This window comes from Alligator mississippiensis, chromosome 3, assembly GCF_030867095.1.
Source record: "Alligator mississippiensis isolate rAllMis1 chromosome 3, rAllMis1, whole genome shotgun sequence".
Taxonomy (NCBI): domain Eukaryota; kingdom Metazoa; phylum Chordata; order Crocodylia; family Alligatoridae; genus Alligator; species Alligator mississippiensis.
The window spans coordinates 109,784,361-109,806,991 of NC_081826.1; the positions used below are offsets into that span (position 1 = coordinate 109,784,361).

General features: G+C 44.7%; 1 protein-coding gene across 4 annotated transcripts in view; it reads right to left on the minus strand.

Annotated features, from left to right (window-relative positions):
* ZNF516 (zinc finger protein 516) overlaps nucleotides 1–22,631 on the minus strand; it is a 194,390-nt gene that overhangs the window by 13,663 nt on the left and 158,096 nt on the right. For all 4 annotated transcript variants that reach the window (XM_059724284.1, XM_059724283.1, XM_006266120.4 and 1 more), the window contains one exon: nucleotides 6,682–8,163. In XM_059724284.1, coding sequence (XP_059580267.1) covers nucleotides 6,682–8,163 — 1,482 coding nt within the window. The remainder of the gene's footprint in view (nucleotides 1–6,681; nucleotides 8,164–22,631) is intronic.

A 22,631-nucleotide genomic window follows, 5' to 3' on the forward strand; every position in this document is an offset into this window, starting at 1 on the left:
CCTCAGTAAAACAGAGGTAATACTCTCCTCCCAATCTTTGGGAATCTCCTCTATATGATGGCTGGAGCAAGAATTCAATCTTGATGCCTACTACAAGAGCACTCTGACCTTGTTAGGGCTTCTCATCTTGCTACTGTGGCCTGAAAACTACTACAACAACAACAACAAAAAGATAATTTTTAGAGGTGTACCGATACATCGGTCCCATACTGGATTGGCCAATATAGGGAAAATGGACTGTATTGGAAATCGGCTTCTTTTTGCCTGATAACATGGCGAATAAATGCCCCGTGCATGTGCACAGCTGCAACAAGCATGGGGCCAGGAGCACAGCCTGACAGCTTGGAGACCAGCATCAAGCTGGTAAGTCTGGTGTGGGGGAAGAGGTGGAAGGAGGAAAGGGGTGTGGCAGGGGGGGCAGATCGATGTCCCCATGGTGAGAGGGGGAATGGGGCTAGGGCAGGTGCTGCTCAGCCAGGGCAGGGCGGGGTGCGGGATGGAGCCACAAGCGGCTCATCCGGGCGATGTGGGGGGAAGGGGTCCCACCCTGCGTGCACCCCAGAAGGGCACAGGGAGCATGTGCCCCTGGATCTGCCTGCGGGGCAAGATGGCCTGGGGCTGCACTAGGCTCTTCCCAGCGTATGTGTTGGGCCAGGCTGCGCTCAGAACAGGCAGTGGCAGCACTGGGAGGGGGCTTGGGTGGGCTACGGTGAATTTTGGGCCCCCACTCCCCCATAGATCTCTCCCAGTGCTGCTGCCACCTGCCCTGAGCACAGCCTGGCCCAACCCCACACTGGGAAGAGCCTGGCACTGCCCCACCCCCAGCCCCAGCCTGCAACAGCAGCCTACCCGCACACAGATCCAGGGGCACCCCCCCATGCCCTCCTAGGGTGCATGCAAGGGCGGGAGGGTCCCCCTCCCCCCAGTCACCTGGATGAGCTATGGCTCCATCTTGCACCCCACTCTGGCTGGGCAGCACGTGCCCCAGCCCCACTCCCTCCCTCACCGCAGAGGCCTCAATCTGGCCATCAATGTTTACAAATGGGTCCTGATACAAAAAAGGTTGAGAGCCACTGCTTTAGATGATCCCCAAAGGTAATTTTGGCAATTACTCTGGTCCAAGCCTAAAGAAATGGTTAGGCTTGCTGTTGGAGTAAGGACTCTGGAGTCAAGAGACCCCATGTAGCTCAATGGTTCTCAACCTTTTTTAGAACTCCAGGCACTCTTTGTTAGACTCAGGGCATCCCTCTATAACTTCTGTGATCTAAGCAGCACCCCATTTCAGAAACAAATTTCCTTATTACAGTACTTTACTATTTGCAGAGGGACAAGGCTGTGGGACCAAGGGAATGGCCAAGCAGGTTGAGCTTGGGCCTGCCCTTATCTGCTCATCTCAGGGGTCGGCAAAATGCGACCTGCGGGCAAGATGCGGCCCACCAGGCCTATCTGGCCCACAGGACCCCTAAAAAATTTAGAAAATTAATATTTATTTGCCCCTGGCCACCTGTCACACAGCCCTCAACAGCTTGCCAAAACTCAGTAAGCAGCCCTCCACCTGAAATAATTGCCCACCCCTGGCTTATCTCCTGCTACCTAGAGCTTGAGCCTGCCCTTACATGCTAAGTATATCTCCTCACATCTCGTTTATCTCCTCATGCTTTCTGTAACACCCTTCAAAGGATCTTGTGGAACCCTGGCTGAGAATCACTGGTGTAGCTACTGACCACATTCATCTGGGTGGCAATATTTTAGCCTTTTAGAAAAGTGGTGATTCAACACCTCTGTACAACTTTCAAACTCCACATCTGAAAGGATGTTTGATTTCTTTTTCTCTCTCTCTTTTTTTTTTAAATAGTCTACTGTCTGCAAATAATATTTGTAGCCACCCCAAAAACTGAACTTTTCTGACATTTTAGTATTGGGGGGGGGGAAGATATATTAAGTCACCCTAAAAATGAAGATTTTAAACAGCAAAGGGTACATTATATGTTTAAATGTTTTACATACTGCTCAACTGGAGGATGCTAAAAGGCTAGAGCTTGCAATATATTAAAAACAAATGGTGATTTCGCCATTCAACATGACAACATTTCCAAGACAAAAAGTACAGCAAAGGTTTTGTTTGGTTTTTTGCCCTCCAAAACAGCTTGAATTTTCCCAGATAACCAGATAGACATGAACACACAACTTAAGAACTCATTTAATGCCTCCATGTTGCTTTATAGCTATTCTTTAAAAAGCAAGTGAGAGAACTGGAATATTTCCAAACATTTGTCATTCTTAAAAAAAACCCACAACCCCTCCCCCCACCCCCCTCAAAAAAAAAAATCATAAGCTTATGCATTTTAGGGATTTAGAATTAATGGACGCTGTTGCTAGAAGACAATGACTATCTGTCAGGGTAAGTCCACTGAAACAAAAAGGGATGTTAGGAAATCAAGGTCATGCCAATAAAAGTGAGTATCTGGGTTTTCCTGTGAAAACTCTGAACTCAGAAGCCTGAACTCTGGACACACAGGAAGGCCAGGACAACAGATACACCCCTTCCTATAACAAATCATTCCATACTATCATGCTACAGATAATAAAATGGAAAAATGAGCTCCTCAAATACACAAACTAAAAGAAACCATTTCTTAAGCCATGATCCAGTGAACATGCTGTAGAACAGTGGTCTCCAACCTTTTTGGGTAGATCACTTTTTGAATGAAAAAGCAACCCAAGATCTACCCTACGCTTCTGCCTCGCCTCTCCCCCTCCCCACCCCGCAGGTCAGTCTGTGCGGAGGGAAAGGAGGGGCAGATTGAGGCAGAAGGAGAAAAAATACTTTGGGGGTGCACCCCCTAGCAGATAAATCTGTGGGGGAAGGGGCAGGGGGAGGGGAAAGGGGCCCTGGGGCAGCAGGGCAGATTGAGGCCCCAGCGGTGAGGGGAGCAGGGCACAGGGAGGAGTAGAGGCTTGGAGGAATGGGGGACAAAAGGAGGCCCAGGGGTACATGCCTCCCAGGCCTCCGATTATCCCCCATTCCTCCAAGCCCCTGCTCCTGCCTGTGCCCCACTCCACTCGCAGCTGGAGCCTTGATCTGCCCCGCCCACAGTGGTGGGGGAGAGGGAGGAGTGGAGCAGGAGCTGGCACTGCACAGCTGGGGCAGGCACAGGACAGAGATTCTGGGGGCTCATCACATCCCAGAAGGGCATGGGGTGGCGCATGTCCCCAGATTTGCCCCTGGGGAAGGTCAGCAGCGGTGGCGGTGCTGGAGCAGGGCTACAGGGAGGGCTGCAGGCACCCAAAAATTCACTGTAGCCCTCCTACTTCCTCCCAGCACCACCACGTGGCCAAAGAGCTGAGCCTGGCGTCACCCCAGCCCCAGCCCACCCCGCCCCGCCCCACCCTATGTGCAGATCTGGGGGCATACACCCCCTGTGCCCTCCTGGGTTGTGTCTCACCTTCTCCCTGTGCCTCCCCCAGATGAGCCACTCACGGCTCTGTCCTGCACCTGCCCCGGCCGTGCAGCACCAACCCCTGCTCCACTCTCCGCGTCACTGCTGCATGCGCCTCTTCCCACCCCAACGGCAGCCTCCTGAAGCCCACGGCCTGGCTGCCTTTCAGCCCTACTGCTGCCCCACGTGGGTGGGGGCTAAGCCCCATTAGCACCCTTTCCACTGCCTATGCCCCCGTGCCCCCTGCCAACAGCTGAGTGGGGCCCCAGCCAGGCTGGGTCAGAGCCCAGGTGGCTTGTCCAGGCACACAGGGGGCTCCTGCCACTGCATGCACCCCAGCAGAGGCCCAGGGGCCGCACCACCCCCACCCTATGTGTGCCCGGGGCTTGGGGCGCAAAGCCCAACATGCATCAACAGCAGGAGGGCACATGGCCCCTGGGCCTCAACCGGGGTGCATACAGCCTGGGAGGCCCCCGCACACCTAGACCAGCCACCCAGACTCTGACTCTCCCCCGGCTCTGCCAGGGCCCCACTCAACCCTGCTCCTGCCGCCCCATCCCCTCCCTGACTAAAGGGCAGCAGGGCACAGAAGCGGATCACTCCACTCACCTGGCCCAGCCCTAATGGCAGGGGGCATGGCTCAGCCCACCACGTGGGTCCCGCTGCCTCTCCTGGACTGCGTCCTGACTGCTCCGCATGTGCATCCAGCCGCTCCCAATCATGGAGTCTCTGACTGTCAGTCCGTGGATGCTGAGCACACACACGCCTCCCCAGACTGAGATAGACTGTCAGAGGCTCCGGGATTGACCAGTCGATTGGGATCCACCAGGTGGTGACCACTGCTGTAGAAGATCTAATATCTACTGTCAGCACTGCAGAAGTACTTGCAATCTTCTCTCCAAGGAACTGCATAACTAGCATGAGACAAAACTGTGCACTGGCCTCAAGAATACTTCCAGCCAATTTGAACCATGGAAACAAGCACCACACATGTAACACTTAAAACGGAACATTCTGTATGGATTAAAGCTGGTGCTTTGCATGAAATGCATTACTATTATATCTAGAATTAAGATTGTATGGAATGTGTAGGTTGGAAAAAAATCATGCAACTTTTAGAACTCTTGTTTTGTTGTAATGGCAGTAAGATACAGCTTAGCAAAATGAAAACTTGCCTGCATAATAGATAAGCAGCAAAGACTCACTGAGCTAATTCTAGGATTGCCAGCAATTATGGGTAGAATTGAGACAAGCCTGCTATATTATTCTAGTAGGTAGAATCTATCCCTTTCAGGTGCAGCAATTTTATTTTAGTGCTATGAAAAATATAGAGTATCATACCAATTGATTAGAAGCAGCAGCACTGACCTGTAAGCTGTATACAAAACGCAATCAAGAAATCTATTCAGAGGCTGCATGAAAACCAGGCCACAAAATCCTAAAATCTGGCCACTACAACCAGTTTCAAGTTAAAGCAAGAAATATCAAAAGGCACAAAAGGGAATTACAGACTTTGGTGGAACTAACAGCTAGTATCTGTAATAGTGGAAATGTTTTATTGAATGCCCCAAGTGCAGCATGAGAAATACCTGACAATGGAAGCAAAAATTGCAGAAGAACCATGCATTCCTGGAAACAGGAAATGTCTCTGCTCCCTGTTTGCTTTGTGCCACTTTTTGTTAACTTCCACAGACTCTGGCCAACTGAAGGAGGCATCAGCCAATTAACAACAAGAATAATAAATAACACCTAGCCCTTACATAGCACTTTTCATCCATAGATCACACAATGTTTTGCAAAGGTCAGTATCATTAATCATCAACTGATCGTGCAAAACTGACAACAGGCTGGCTAAGATGTGCACCTCACAGGCTATTTCCTCAGCAGACCTGCCATATGCTGCCATCCTGCCCCCCCAAAAGACCTCCTAGAAAAACCCTGACCAACCAGTATGAATTCTCTGTCCCTTCTCACCCTTTAGCTGCCAAAAATTTCATGTATATACAAGCACTCCAGCAAAATTACCCTTATATTCTAGTCTTCCCTAGCTAAAGCCATCCTGTTTTTTTATTTATAAAAATCTGAAAACTAACTCTTGCTTACCCTCCATTTAATAAAAACAGAAAGCTTCACACCACCTTCTCCCTTATTAGATGATGCCTTAGCAGCTTTCAGCTGCAGGAGTGAAAATCCTGAGTTTCTAGAGTAAAGATATGACAAAAGAGTTTCTGTTTATGTGAAATTAATTCCAAAAAAGATTGATGCTATACTGTTCCTTCTGAAAGAAGAGTGTAGAATAAAATCTTAAGATTTACAAAAAAAAAATTATGACCTAGGGTTGTGGGATATTTTTTCTTTCTTTTGTGTGGGGAGGGAAGAGGGAGAGGAGGTTGTTTTGTCCTCCCTCTGCTCCCCCAAAACAGTAAGAAACTAAGGTTACTCCTTAATTTTTATTAGCACAAGAAACATCTGGCTGAAAGTTGGAGAAATACAGGGTGGCAGTTAATTTTAAAACTCAACAGGATTTCATAAGGGGTGGTAGTGAGAGGTAAGAGAGATTCATTCTACTTTTTTGAATCCTGTCTGTAAAATTAGTTAGAAGAAACTAGCCTCTGAACTTTCAATTGACTCTTTACAGGCTTGCTTTTCATCTCCACATGATCTGACAGATACATCTCTGTAAAATTAAGCACAAAAATAGACCAAGAGAGTCACTTGGAAAATACTACTTTCTTCTTTTGAAAGATATAGACAAGGAAGGTCTTAGGATTCTTTGTTTAGAAAGACAAAGAACACTGATGTGTGATTATCGCTGTCTGTTCCTGGAAAAATTCTGTACTGAGAAAATTGAACAAATCTCTTAACTAACATCATCAGGAATAAGCCGTAGAGGATGTTTATTTTGCCCAACATGAAAAGGTTATGCTGGTTCTGGCACACACTACATCACCAGGTTCTTAAGTGCAACAGAACATCTGTGTAACCCTGGCCTGCTTCAAGCAATGGGATAAAGCAATGGTAATACTCTTAAGAGATAGAACCAAGCACATTTGACCTGTGATAGAAATGTCACACAGTATGGGAGAGGGAAGTCTATAATACTACAGGAAATAAGCAAATTATTTTAAACCTACCCAGGAACTAAAAGGCAAGTGAAGGAAGAAACAGTAAAGCAATAGGATAGATCATAATAAAACAAAAGAACGATCAGCAGCTATGGATAAACGTTTAACAGCCTTACCTGCATGATCCAGCGCAGGGCTGTTGGCACCCCAGGTTTGGTACAATGAAGCAAGGTCCTTTGGAATGTACGTCTTAAAGATATTTAAAATGTCCAAACGTTTTTCATGATCATCTGATGCTGATTCTTGTTTGTTGGAGTGTAAACCTGGAGAAGCTCCTGCTGCACTAAGCTGAGAGTGCATTAGTGGACTTGCTCTTGCTCCTGTTGTGCAGTTTGCCAATGTCCTCATCTCATTCCCAGCCTTTGTATGAGATTCCTGCTGAGGCACCGATGGCTCTTCATGTTTACTGTACTGCTCAGTTTTACACAGAGGGTGATACTGAGATGGGGGGTTGAATTTGGCCTTCAAGGAGTCAGATGCACAGTGCTTACCTGAAGAAGTAAAACCAGCATTTCCTTGGGGAACCACATACTTTTCCACTTGTTTACTGTTTGCAGGCTGGGTGTTGGGTCTATATATGACTGTTTGGGTAGGCGTTAGGCTTCTGTTAAAGCTTCCTGCTTGCATAAGTTTGGAGTTTACGTCATATTTACTCTTTAACTGAGACTGTTGTGCTGCTATGCTGTACTGCTCTTGGGTATTGTTCAATTTGGCCAGCCTGTACCCATCGAGACCTGATGACCGTGGACCACAGTGGCCAAATGAATGGCTGTCCTTAGACTGGTGCATATTCCCAGGCTTAGTAGACATCCCAACAGGGAAAGAATTGCTTTTGGATCCTGGCAACGCACTTGGCACTTGAGTGCGTGTAAATCTGGCAATGGGCAAAGGGTGGCATTCTTTACCCCCAAGGACAGGAGGAGGGCCAGTGCGTCCATTTCTTGCCAGGAAAACCATGTTGTTCTTAATACTCTTGAATCCATTTTGTTGAACCCATGGAGGAACCATTGAGTTACAGCTGACTTTGTGCAAAATTCTTTTGTGCATCCACAGGACTTCAGGGTAATAGGTCTTGTGATTGCAGAAAGGACACGGATGGACAATCAAAGCAGCCTGCAAGGATGAGGTAAAACCCTTATTGCATAAATCATCCCTTGTTGATTTCTCACTCAAATCTAGCAGAACCATTTCTTGGGCCTCTGCACCTTTTTCTACCATGGGGTGCTCTCTACATGGCAAGTTTTCTTTAGAGTGACTAGCCTGCATTTCCACTGAGGTTTTCAAATCTGTTACCATGTCTGAAGGTGTTTGGCCCCTGCCGGAAGCAAGGTCAGCAATGCTGCTGGAGCAAGGAGGCTCTTGGCTTTGTCGAAATGCTGGCATCTTTAAGCCTGGAGAACATCTCTGATCTTCGTATTCTGGAAAGGGCTCTTTGATCTTGTTTTCCAGTGCAGATATCAAAGCTGGTATCTCTGCTTTAGATTCATTGGCATCACTTTCTCTGGCATTGTAGCTTCCAAGTTGAGGAACCTCGTCCACCTGAGATGTCATCATCGGTGTCTGTCCTTGAGAAAGATTGCAGTGGTACGACTTTCCACCTGAATTAGACAAATGAAAAACCAGGTTTATTATTTTATGTTAAAAGAACGTACCAAAACATCAAAATTTGACTTTAAAATAAGAGAAGGGAAGCAAACTCTGGAAAGTTTTTCCATTATTAGCATCATAATGACATACAACAAATTAAATGCGCTGTATAGAAAAATCATGGCAATAAGATGCTGAGTTCAATTTACTTTGAAAACATCACTGTGAAATTTGGACAAACTATCTGATGCTGCATGTTCATGACATTTTAAAGAAAGAGCAGCTCAATAATCCACACTTGTTAAAATTCTGAGTGAGAGAGAGATAAACAAATATGCAGCTATTTAATACTTTAACCAAAACAAAGATAATGGAGCCAGATAAGAATATACTAGTTAAATGTCTGTCAGTGTTTCCATTACAAGCTGCTATTTTCAAAGGGTTTATAACACCAATAAAAATTGGTTCAACACTGAAACCTAACATACAAGCTCTTATAGCACATATAGCAAATACAGTAAATTGTTCACTTAACAGAGACCTTTGCAATGCCCAAGTATAACAGGATGAATTATACAGCCTAAATTCTGTAACTTAGTATTCCTGATTTACCTGTCTGTTTTTATTTTATAACTTGGCACATTTTATTTTAACAACATTTCATATAACCTTACAACTAGTAGATTTGCTGTAGGGAAAGATTTGAACATTTTTACATACTGAAAATACAGAACTAAAACTGGACTTTAAATTTTTTGTATTTTCTTCCCCTCCCCCCTCCCCATTCTCAAACTTGTAACCTGAAGGATGTTTTATCTACCCAAAACTTCAGAAACGGAACAGAATAGAACTGGGTACATTTTATGACTGTTCAGAGGGAAAGGAGGTGAGGGAAACAGCATTTGTTTTACTTAGAACATTCTTAACTCCAACAGTTCTCAAAACACTTATCTTTAAGAGCTACTGATAAAGTCTTTGAATCACTCCAAATCAGTTCACAATCAATTCCAGAGAGATTTTCATCACAGCAGTAATGCTTACTTCACTGAATCCATTTAACACGTAACTGAATTGAATCATCTGACAAACTTTCAGTTTCAATTAACATGCAGTTAATGAGCCACTGTTAAGCAAGTATAAGAAAACTAAGTTCCATCTAAATAGTCACCAATCCAAAAGGATCACCATAACTGTGGGAGTGGTGAAGAAGAAAAAGGAATGAACTGTTCTATAGTTGCATATCCTCTCACATCAACTCATAAAAACCAGTGCTTTAGAAAATCAAGCATGGTTCTTTAATATACCATCGGTGCCATAGGCACTATTCTAAATGGCACAATGTAGCAAGTATATCTTTGGTTGAAGTTTCACTGCAAATAAAGTCTATTTAACCTCAGTTTCAATTCAGGCAAAAAGTCTTAAGCTTTTCGTTAATTTGGTGTAATTAGGTTAAAAATAACCCATAGATTTGCAGTCTTGCAGGGTTGAATGCTCACTCTGTTAAGATCATTTTCCTTTCAAATTCTCAAAGGGGCAAAGTCTGAAAAAACTTGTTTTTCCTGTGTTACAAGCAGCAAGGTTTTCTGAAAGCACATGCCCAACACTACAAGGTACATTTGCAATTTGAAACAAAGATACTGCATGAGCAGTGTAATTTGACACCGTACATCTGTGTTATTTTCAAAGCACATCTGTCATAGCCCAAAATATTTGTGCTCTTAAACAAGATTTTAAGGCTTCACTTTACAATTCCAAGTGGTGGGTCCTTTGATCAACATTCCAAATAATAAATTAAAGTAAATCATAAACCATTCAATTGTAGCAGTAATCAATAGAGACTGCACCAGCCTAATGGTTAAATTAAGCTCAGTAAGATAAGCAAGGGATTCAAGACAAACCATGGGACTGCTGGCTCCCTGGGTCTGTAGATTTGGGAAACGATGGTTAGCTGCCAATGAATCTGAATTGGACCATTATGATAAACTGAAACCAGGGACCAACTGCTTTATTACTGTGCAGCCCTGTGTGAATCAGACCCTTGATGTATTCCGACTCTGGAAAGACTTAAATACCTTGCCATGTCAGCAAAGGTTACTGAACTGAACTATCATGCAGTAGCAATATGATCAGTTTGCAGCTGGACATGGGAGATGACAGGGAGACTGCAACCCAGAGGAGAATGAGAGCTCTCCCATAAAACCTAATAAGCAGGGATCTGAGTTTTCCATTTCCCATAGAAAAAACAGAGAAAACCACAGATTCCCTGTTTTTATCAGAGAAAACACAGACTTCCCATTTTAGCAGAGAAATCCGCAGATTCTCCCCTTTTGCAAAGAGCTCTTGCAAGCTGGAACAAGCCTGTAAGAGCTAATTGCAGAAAGGGTGGGAAATCCCCAGCCCTGCCTGGAGTTGCCATTTGCCCCTAGAGACAAGTGCAGCTTTGGGGCTGTGGGACAGGGCTGGGGAAAGTGGCTGAGGGAGCAAGGGGTGCTATGGCCCCAGGTGGCACACCACAGCCAGGTGCAGGGCCAGGGGCTGAGGGCAGAGGTGCCCGTCTGCGGGGGGTGCTTTATGGGAAAGCAATGCGGGGCGCACATGTTGCCCAGCTGGCTGCCCAGGGGCGGAGGAGGCTGGCATGCAGCCCGCTGTCAAGCTCCATGGCCGGCTCTGCAGCAGCAGCAAGGGATAGGGGACCGGGGGGGGGGGGGGGGGGGCGGCTCACATGCAGCCATTCCCACCACCATCCCGCGCCACCACCACACTGTCGCTGCCCCCTGTGCTCGGCCGCACGGCTCCAAGCATGGCTCCACGGCAGCGAGGGGAGGTTTTGTACACAACGGCCCTCACTGCTGGCACACAGCGGCTACTGGTGCTTACCTGTGGGGCCGTGCCAGCAGTGAGGGCTGTTGCATACAAAACCTCCCTGCGCCGCTGCAGAGCCATGCTCGGAGCTGTGCCACTGGCCGCACAGTGGCGGATGTTGGCCACGGCCACGGCGCAGCGTGGGATGGTGGTGGGGATGGCTGCGTGCAGCCCGGCCACCACCCCGCTGCCACTGCCATCCTGTGGCTGGCCGCACAGCTCTAAGCATGGCTCCACAGTGGCAGCAGCGGTGCGGGGAGGTTTTGTACGCAGAGGCCATCTCCGTTGGCACGGCCCCACATATAAGCAGCAGTGGCCACCGCGTGCAAGCCACCCCCCCCTGCCACCATCCCTCACCACCGCTGCAGTGCCAGCCACGGAGCTGTGCAGCCAGCCGTATGCCAGCCCCATCCTCCCCTGGGCAGCTGGCCAGGCAACATACGTACCCCGCATCACTTACCTGTAAAGCCCCCTGCACAGGGGCACCCCTGCCCTAAGCCCACCTGGGGCCAGCAGCACCCCCCGCTCCCTCAGCCCCCAGCCAGCTTCCCCAGCCCTGCCCCACAGCCTCCAAGCCCCACTTACCTCTAGGATCCAGGGGCGAAAGGCATGGCTCCGCAGTGGCAGCACTTGCCCACAAAGCCTCCCCCCACCCCCGCAGCCAGCATGCAGCTGCCACCACCCCGCACCGCTGTGGACCCGTGCAGCCATTTGCAGGGCACAAGCAGCGATGCAGTGGTGGCCACTACATGCAAGCCCCCCTTTCCACCCCTCAGCCAGATGGCACATATGTGGCCCACACACAGTGGTTGCCACTGCACTGCCGCTGCTGCACCCTTCACCACTTGCTCACAAAGCTGTGCAGGTGGCCATGGGATGATAGCACAGGGTGCAGTGGCAGAGTTGCGGTGATAGCCTCCATGTGCAAACCCCCTGTCAGGCCAGCTCACACGTGTGGCCCGCAGAGTGGCACTCCTGCCCTAACCCCCTGGCCCTGCTCCTGGAAGTGGGCACAGGGACACGCTCCCCCCACTTCTTGATCTACACCCCCAGCACCTTCCCTTTCCTCTGCCCTGCCTCGCCCCTTCCCCCCCCCCACACACTTACCAGCTGGGATGGGTGTCTGTGTGTGCACATGTCTGTGCCTGTGGGTCTGGGGGGCTGTTGTGAGGGGCATCAGGAGGGCTGCTGAGGCTGTGGGGGGGGGGGGGTGCGGGGCACCAGCAGCACTGGGAGGTGCTGTTGGGGGCCTTTAATTTTTATCACATATTTTGGGTTTTTAAAATCAGAGAATTTGCAATTTTTAAAAAATCGGAAAAAACCAGGATCCCTGCTAATAAGAAATGGAGGGAAAGGGGCTCACAGCCATGGAGAATGCTATTGGTCCACACTAGCTTAGTACAGCTGCCAAGGAAACAAGAAATGTTTGGATGGGAACTGCATAACAAATAAAGGAAATGTATAAAAGCTATTATGCACTAAATTTGTACACAAGTTTGACATCAGGACCTCTGATGGAAAGTGTTGCTTGGCATACTGCAGTTCTAGCAGATGAAAACAGGCCAGCTCAGTCCCGATAAGTTACCATAGCTTTAAAGAAATCACTGGAGCTACCCCAATTTACCAACTGTCCCCAGTTGTAATTCAAAATAACTTATGTTTATACATGCACACACCACCAATCAACAAGGTGCCTCTACAAACTAGGTTGAATTGGAACTAGAGGTTAGCACTTGCCATCTTTTGAATATATAACCCATTCAGAAAAAGGCATTTTGCTTGACATGACAATGTCAACAGTCTTGCAATAATCACTAGTAACCAAAGTAGATCTCAGAGCTGCTTATTCAGCACTGAGATGGAAAAGGGAATCACACAGATGCAAGGAGGGAAGGAAGAAAGAGAAATGGAAAGGAGACTTGTTTTTTTTAACCTGAAACAAATACAGAAATTGGAAAAAGTCAGGACAAAGCTTCTTGTTGGGACAACACAAACCACCTTATCAGATAAAATTAGCTGTCCATCTCACTAATATCCCATCTATGGCACTGGCTAGTAAAAAATGCTTCAGAAGAAAGTCAAAAGAAAAAAAAAATGTAACAGGTAATTTAGGAATAACCTACCACTGGGGAATTTTCTTTTTTGATTCCAGAAGAAAATTGGTTGCTTTATGCCCCTCAAGCAGGTGGATTTAGATCATTCACAGTTTACTTAATAAAATGGTAAGTGCAGTTATTAACACTATTGTCTAAATCTTTTCCAAGTGTTGCTCAATTTTAGTTTAAATAAATAACATCTTGTGACAATGAGTTCTACAAGCTTATTATGCACCATGAAAAAATAAAAGCAATGCCAACTGAAAAGTACTTGGAAGTCTTGGTAGACCACAGACTCCATATGAGTCTGCCGTGTGATGCAATCACACAGAAGGTGAATGTGCTTTTAGGCTTCATCAATAGAAGCATTAGGTGCGAGCAAGACACAGGAGGTGATAGCATAGCACCTCTGTTCTCAGCACTGGTTAGGCCTCATCTGGGGTACTGTGTTTAGTTCTGAACTCCACATTTTAAAAAAGACATGTAAAGTTAAAGAGGGTCCAGAGGTAGGCAACACAAAGATCAAGGGCTTGGAAGGCAAGTCATATGAGGATAGGACGAAGGAGCTAGGCATGCTCAGCTTGAAGAAAAGAAGCTGATAACCATCTTCAAATACTTGAAAGGGTGTACATAAAAAGAGGGAAAGCACCTTTTCTCTCCTGCTGCAGAGAGGGGGATGTTGACCAACGGCTTGAAGCTGCAGCAAAGTAAATTTACATTTGAATATCTGGAAAAACTCTCTCACTCTTAGAATACTGAAGAACTGAAATAGACTGCCTAGGAAAGCTGTGGACTCCATCACTGGGGGTGTTCAACAGTGTTTGCTCAGGGATGAGCTAGGTGTAGCTATGCCCAAACCATGGGTATTTTCCATGTTTCTGGGCTTTGCTGGTTGCTCCTGCTCCCCTCACCCTCCCTCCTTTTTTGCTGTATGTACCATGATGTTTTTAAGCCTCTCCAGAGGCACTGGGGACTTTGACTGTGTTGTGCCAATGCTCCTGCTGGGAGCAAAGCCAGAGGTTCCTGGCTAAAGGGTTTTTTCCCTCTGTTCAGTCAGACCAATTGCCATATTTGGGGTCAGGAAAGAATTTTAACCCATGATCATATTGGTATAGATTGCAGGGGGGGGAGGGAGGGGGCGTGCATTTTTGCCTTCCTCTTTAGCAGGGGGCATGCCCCTCTACCTGGGACCTCTTGAGCATATATTGACAACATTTTATAGAAGCAGGACATTGGCTGCCATGGTTCCCCTGCTTTACTTGTGTCAGGTTAGAAGGCTGGGTCTATGATGGGTCAGAGTTGAGGGCAGTCTTATGTAGAGTTTAGATTATGGCTGTATGGGATGGTCTGGATAGAGATGATCCTGCCTCAGGCAGGGGTTTGGACTAGATGACTTCTGGAGGTCCCTTCCAGCCCTACTTCTCTGACTCTATGATATTGAAAACAAAATATATTATTTTTATATTACAAATAAAACAATGCTTATTTGAAAATTATTGCAAAACATATTCTTCAATTTAAACTGAAAGATATAGGGTTACTTAATCTGGAGAAGAGAAGACTGAGGGGGGATGTGATAATACCTAAAGGGAGGTTATAAAGAGGATGGAGACAGACTTTTCTCTGTAGCTTTAGGGGACAGGATTAAGAACAATGGCCTCAAACTGCAGCAGAGGAAGTTTAGGCTGGAGTTAGGAAGAATTTTCTGACTATGAGGATGGTCAAGCATTGGAACAGGCTACCTACAATCTCTATTCCCAGGAATTTTTAAGCACAGGCTAGACAGACACTTGGCTGGGATGGTTTAGTCAGGGATGACTCTGCCCTAAGCAGGGAACTAGACTAGATAACCTGATGAATTCCCTTCCAGCCCTGCTTTCTTATTATCCTAGGAATTTATTTTAGTAGCTACTTACTGGATAACTGATGTCCTGGCATCAAATAAGAAACTGTCCTCAATGTGCGACATACAAAGAGGTTAAACTAGTAGTTTTCAACTTGTAGTCCACAGATCCAAGGGGGTCTGCAGACCATGTCTAAGGGGTCCACGAAAGATTACTATAATCAAGCAAATTATGCGAATACCCATAGTTACAAGTCAAAGGGGTCTGTACCTCCATTCAAACTTTCCAAAAGGCCCACAAATGGAAAAAGGTTGAAAACCACTAGTGTAAACAGATGCTGGCAGCAGCTTTAATTGCTTAGTTCAAATATGCTTGCTAGGAGCATTAATGTTCCTTAAGTAAAGGAATTCCTTAAGAAAGAGCCAGCTCTGTATCCCATTTCTACCAAAAAAAACCCAAATCCAATATCCTGTCACTATTTAAAACCGGTCCAAATTACTCTTTGGGAAAGTAGGAGGTACTGTCCCCTAGAATACATCTCATCTTGACAATGGCTTTTCAGCTACCAACATCCAGATAAAATTCTTATTTGAAATATATATCACAACTTATACCTTTGTGGGTGCATCTACACATAAAATTAACACAACAAACTCTGGAGTAGTTTTAGCAGGAGTCAACTGCTCCCTGGCATTTTAAGCACAGCAGATGAAATTGTTTGGCTAAGAAAAGAATTAAGAAAAAAAAAAAATGAAAAAAAGACAGCTCAGTGTCTACACGTGCACCCCAGACAGCAGAACTTTGAGCCCCGGGCTGGCAGGAGGCACAGGCGTAAGACCTGGGCGCTGGGTGGTGGCACTGGATGGTAGAGGGGTTTGCAGGAGCTGGGGGTCTGGCCCTGGCTGACAGATAACCAGGTGCAATTTGGTCCCCAGCAATCACCATCTACATGTGCATTTGATCTCACTTAATGACTCCACCATAAGATAATACTGTCCCCGACAATACCATCTTATGGCAGAATTAATTAAGTTTACTGCACCCTAATACTGGCCAACATGTAGATGGTGACGCTTTACTGCGAGGGTTTTCAGTCAACTCCACAGTAAAGTGCAGGTGTAGATGCACCCGGTGAGCAGACAAGTAAAAGGCAGACAAGGAAAAGATGACAACAAAGTTAGTAACAAAGCCTTAAAAATGATTTCATTTATTTCTGCATACATTCAGCTGCTTAACCCAGCTCAAAAGGGGTACTAACAGTCCCTTTACATGATTGGTATAAAACATCACTCTAAACAGTGCAATGCTGGCATTACCATCACCAGAAACTTTTGAGATTTTATTATGGCTAGGTCAAAGCAAAAAGCCATGAATGAGATGTCTTTTGGATGATCCCGAGGAAGAATAATTCATATTCCCTGTTGAAACATTTTTTGGCTAAGCAGTCCCACATTTTATCACCATCTTCTTTTCATTTTTTTTTTTAATTCTTTTCTTTCTTAGCCAAACAATTTCATCTGCTGTGCTTAAAATGGCCTTTTGCACTATAAAGCATCATAGCAATGCTAAAGGTTTGTTTGTCATTGATATCTGGACAGCAACCAGAGCGGAAGAATTATGTTAGAAGCAGGTGGCAAGTAGCTGCTGTTGCTATAGCATGCTTCCAGGGTAGACAATTTTAAATATTGATAACATTGCAAACAACAGCAGAGCAAAGAAGTGCACAAAACATTTATGGGAATTCAAGGTCTAGCAGTATAAGAGCATTCTGGGATTTGGCTTATTCTCCAAAAATATATAATTTGTATTTACCATTTCTTCTTTTTACTTATACAGCTTACACAAGCACACAGAAAGCATCTCGCTCTCTGTCTCTTTCTTTATTCCCACCCCAGCTCTGCTCCTCTTCAAACCAAAACTTACAACGGGTTGCATACTGGTTTTAATGTATGAGGTGCCTTGTAAAGTACAAAACAAGTCTTTAAACCAAACGAAAACCCCAAGAGATCAATGAAACTATGGGCAATATGCAGAAGAACAGAATGGGCTGGAAACACTGTAATACATTACAAGATGTGCCTGATGAAGGGAAAGGGGTACTGATGATAGATTTAAATGTTATTAAAAGCATTCAATCCACTTGCACTGGATTTTAAAACTATTGACTTAAAAACTCAAAAAAAATCTGAAAAGTAATGATTATGACAAAAATTATAGTATCAAATTGTGAGAAACTGTTACTGAAGGGTCCAATTTAGCTATTTTCATTAAAGATCCAAAAGAGACTGAGCAGGATGTTAGAATAAGTCTTCAGAAACTGTCACTTATGAAGTGCTGCAAGAACTAATAGGAGAGTGATTCTCAACCAGGGTGTCACAACACCCTGGGGGGTGCCTTGAGATCCTCTCAAGGCACTCTATGGCACCCAAGTAGTGTTAGTATCATTAGATGTGCAAGCTTGATCCATGTGATAAACACAGAAATTTAAAACGGGAATCCAGCACCAAAAAACATTCTGCCCTTTTGTGGACTGAGTTCTTTGCAACAGAAGAATTGTTCCATTATTTTTCTGTAGTCAAAACATGACTGACAACTAAGTGCTGGCATTTTCTGAGGAGTGTTCTGGGGTTATCCAGGGATGCCCCGAGACTATAAAGGTTAAGAACCACTGTAATAGGGGCAGGAAAATGATGCAAAATGACTTAGAATAATGTAGACTGAAAAAAAAAAAAAAGACTCATTCTGCAAAAAAGTGAACTAGTAAGAGGAAAGTGATCCAAAATCCAGATATTCAGTCAAGTATGAGAAATCTGGAAAGCAGCTGTGATGAAACTGTCAGAAATCAGAGTGGACATCAGATTACACATGGGTGCAGTACCTGCTCCTTCAACTGTGCTTCACAAATAAAAGTACACCACAGCAAAAACAAAAAACCTGGGGCAGCACATAACATTAGGGGGACAGTTATGCCACCATGTGTATTATTTTAAAAGGCTCCTTATTAACATCTGATAAAAACCAGTGACAGCAAACACTACCCAGTTTTGAGCTGCACACACAGACATCTCAAGTAACAGGGAAGTAGAACAATAATCCTTCTCTATAATACTCCACTTACTGCACATGGGATATTTTGTGCACTACAGCTCTCTTGAAGGAAAATATTGATGGATTGGAGGGAGTTCAAAGAACTGCAACAAAACAGTGGGTTAGAGGAACTGACTAAAGAGGAAATTATTGAAATAGTTAAGTATATATAGCCTAGCTAATTCATCATGACTGAAGGAGGACATGCCAAGAGTCTGCAAATTTCAAAATGATATTAGCATCAAGGAGGGAGAAGACTTATTTAGTTTGGCGCGCAGAAGTCAGAGCAATGAGATATAATTACAAAAAAGGAAAGCCTAAGATGATCAAAAAAGATGCAAATATGATCAACCGGTAGTGTAAATTTTACAAAAAGGAAAGCACAGAACTCAGCTGCTTGTTTTGTTTAAAACACGACTGGACAAAAACACGAGAATATGTCCAGTAAGATAAATAAATAAAACCTCAGATTCTATAACTAGCAGAGAAAAAGAATGAATGGTGTACTACTATAGTCTTTCTCACTTTCATATTCTATCCTCAGTTCCCGCCGCTGCGCACACCCCGGAAGGCATGGTGTGTGCCCCCCAGATCTGCATGGGGTGGGGCGGGGCAGGGCAGAGAGGGCTGCAGCTGTGGGCTGGGGCTCTTCCTGGAGGGGACTGGGCTGGGCTTCACTTGGGGCAGGTGGTGGCACTGGTAGGAGGCTACGGGGGGGGAGGGGGCTGCAGCCACCCCAAATTTCACCGTAGCCCCTCTCCCAGTGCCACCACCACCCACCCTGAGCACAGCCCTGGCCCAACCCACTCCTGCCACATGCCAGGAAGAGTCCAGTGCAACCCCAGCCCACAGCTGCAGACCCCCCACGCAGATCTGGGGACATAGGCCTTCCCCCTTTCCCCACCATGACTTCCCAGGGTGCACATAGCTGCGGGACCTGCCCCTCCCCATCCCATGCCCTCCTCCCCCAGATGAGCTGCAGTCATGCCTGCCCCAGCCCCTGCACCAGTCACCTCCCTCACCACAAGTGGCGTTGATCTGCCCCGCAAGCCCCTTCCCCTTTGACTACAAAAGACTTACCAGCTACACGCAGCTCTCCAAACTGCCAGGGCTGTGCTCTTCGCTGCCTGTGTGCTGCACTGCAGGTGCACACATGCAAGGGCGTTTATCAACCAAATTATCAGCAACATCAGGACGATTTCCTATACAATCCATTTTCTTTATATTGGTGCCAATCTGATATTGGACCGATATATTGGAGCACCTCTAGTACATACTAATTTTGAGCCTTCTATCCAGTTCTTTATCAAGTACATATGCTGACTTGCTATCTTACAGGACTCAAAGAATTCAACACTGGGCCCATGACCTTTCTTACCAGTGTTTTTGTTCTCTTGGTGTAGACCAGGACACCAGGAATTTGTTTTCTCACCCTGACTGCAATAGCCAATACAGCTAGAACAAGGAGAGGGACAGTTCTTAGGTAACCCAACTTCCTTACTAAGACATTATCCTTCCTTTGCCTATTAGATAGAAGGGGTTGGGACAGAGACACAGACTGAGAATCCTGGCTTCTTTCCTATCCATTTATCTCCCTGGACCAGAGAGGATGGAGGGAAAGAAAAAAAAGAGAGAGAAAGAAAGAAAAGTTGAACAATTCAGGGGTAGGGAAGAAGAGGCACCATCTACTCAATGGGCAATGGCCCCTCATTCCAAATCAAAATGTAAGAAACTGTGCTTGGTAGAGTGGTAACTTCACACACTGCCTCCTTAGAATCAGCACATTTATTTTAATAGAGACAGAGAGACCCCCAATTTCATCATTCCCCTGTCTCTTGATATTGAGATGCTGCTAGACTTCAAAGTTTTTTTTATAAATTCTTTTCAATCTTCTTCCTGAACTGCTTTTTACTTCTTGGAATTCTCTTTAATTACCGATCATTAGACCTCCTGTTAAAGGAAAACTTAAGACTGCCCAGTTGCTGCCAACAATAAAAAAAGTTCTGGTTACTGAGGATGTGGAGTTTTAGAGTAAATTTCTTGTCATAGCTGTCAGAATGCAAGTATCTAGTCTAGAGTTGCCAAAATCCAGCCAATGGAAAAATTTCCATAGCTAGAGTTCTGCTGCACACCTGACTGAGGACATTATCTTAGAGAGAGATTAACTGGATTCTGACAGATTTATTTAAGGCTAAAACATGTAGCCTCTGTCATTAAATATGAATTTGTACATGTTTTGATCAATTTCACAAAACTTGGTGCAGCCCAAACTCCTAGAAAGCTATTTATGCAACTGTCAGTTAGACAAGGCTTAGGCTGCCCTGATATGGTCTAAACTCTTGTCTTTCAAATATTGCTGAACCAAGATTGCTAACATATAGGGCTGTAGTTGATTCTACAAAACACAGGGTTCGACTTCCTCCTGCACTAATTTTGGAAGTAACACACTGCAGTTAACTTTTTCATTGTGTTTGCTGGCTGCAGTGAACAAACCAACCACGATCCTGGAAAGTCAGGCCTTGCCTGATAAACACTTTGACTCAGACTAAACTCATCCAGGCATTCATTTTAATGGAGTTAGGCCAGCAAAAAAACAAAAAAAAAGAAACAACACAACCCTGAGTCTTGCAGTAGGCAACCAGAGCCTGCAAACCTTCAGAGAACATGTCCCAAGAGTTCTACTCACTTGTGCTCCCTAGTCACCTATAGCTGTGAGTGTTTGTTTCACACCACATTGCTTTTCCTTATTACATGTCTTTGAGGCATCTGCTTGGAGATACTATCTTAGAATTTTTATGCTTTACTGAAGTTGAGAACTTGGGGAAATGACCTTTTAACCTCCAATTTTGGGGATTCTAATATTTGCAATGCAAGTATACTTTTATTTATAACAAAATGCATCCGAATAATTGGGTTATACATGTTCAATTCGTGTTCCTTAAGAAATACACATTAATTCTGAATCTATTACACCAAACTCACATTTTTTATTCGTTTTGTTTTACTGGTTATGGTTTCCAATCCTGTTAAGTTCACTCATTAGGTTTGCTAAAATGGCTTCTTATTTACATTTTATTCTTATGATTACAAAACTCAATGCAGCAGATGTGACAATGACTGGTCACTTAAGACTGAAGACTTTTTATGAAAGATCTAGACTAAGAAAGCCAATGCACCTACAGGTGCACAGAAATATGAAATGCAGTTTTTGCATCACCATTCCTTGGGGAAAAATGATCGTCTGAGCAATGCAATTTAAAGTCTTTTTGGACCCCTTTGGTAACACAACTTACCTTCTTCCTTTCTTCTTTTCCCATCTCCACATAGTATTATCACAGTTGTCATGATGATTAAATGACTAATGCTTTGAGCTCTGCATTCTACTTTTATTATGACCATATTATTTTTTAGTTGTGTTTCCTGAACACTTTTTTTCACACTTTCTCCTCCCCACTGTCTCTGAAGAATAACTCAAGGATTATTCCAAAAGACAATTCATTTTATTTTATAATTTTATACTCTGCAACTTCCTACTGTATCCACAAGTTACTTTTCATTCTGTCAAACACTTTAAATATTGCATTACCTGAGGTCTGCAGTAACCATACCCTGAGTGCACAGATGGCTAAATGACCCATTATATTGTTCACTTCATTCTCTCAACAGAACTGTGAAACATGCCACAAGATGAATGAGAAAAATGCCAACAGAATTCACTACTCATAACATTCTTGATTCTGAATTTGACTAATCTCTCTTGCATTGTCTGAGAGGACACCTGCTGCTTGTGAAAACAAAACCACTGAGCTCCTACAATCTGGCCAGCAGAAACATGAATAGGCAACCAGCAGACTAATTCAATAAAGTTTGTTCAGTTCAGTACATGTAGTGTGGTGTGTATGGATTTTTTTTTAAAGATACTGCATAAACTAGGTTTGCTTTTTTAGCAAACATTTGCAAGAACACAGAACTGATCAGGAAAATTTTTATTATAATAAATCTTAATATTTTAAGATAAAAAATGAGATCAAGTTATGGTATGCAACTAGTATACTTGCTCCCCCTTCCATTAGATATTCTCTAGTCCAGTAAAATGACATATTCCTTTGCATAATCAAAATGCTTTAGACCTATGGATCAGTTTCTTAAAGGGACATGAAATCATCTTCCGGTTTTGTAGTGGAAATATGTTTGTACAGAAGTGCATATTTTACAATGCTGTAATTTAGAGCACTTTTTATAAAAAGGTCACAGTGCTCTTAAACATGACGAAAGTGCAGTGTTTGGTGATGGGAGGGCAAGGTGGGGGTGTCTCTAACCCTCCCTGCACTTTCCAGGCTAGGAGACAGGAAGTGCTCTGCAGCCTGATGGGACTTCTCCAAGTTTGACCAGCGTACAGAAGTTATTTTAAGTGCTGTAGGTTGCTACAGTGTTGTAAAGTACAGCACTTCAAATTTATTACTTCATTTAACAAGGGTTAACTTAAAGCACTGTACCCACCTTTAAAGTGCTGTAATGATGTGCACTTCTGTTAAGTCATGGCAATAACACACTTTAAATGGTAAAAAAAACCAACTTCTGTACAGGTTC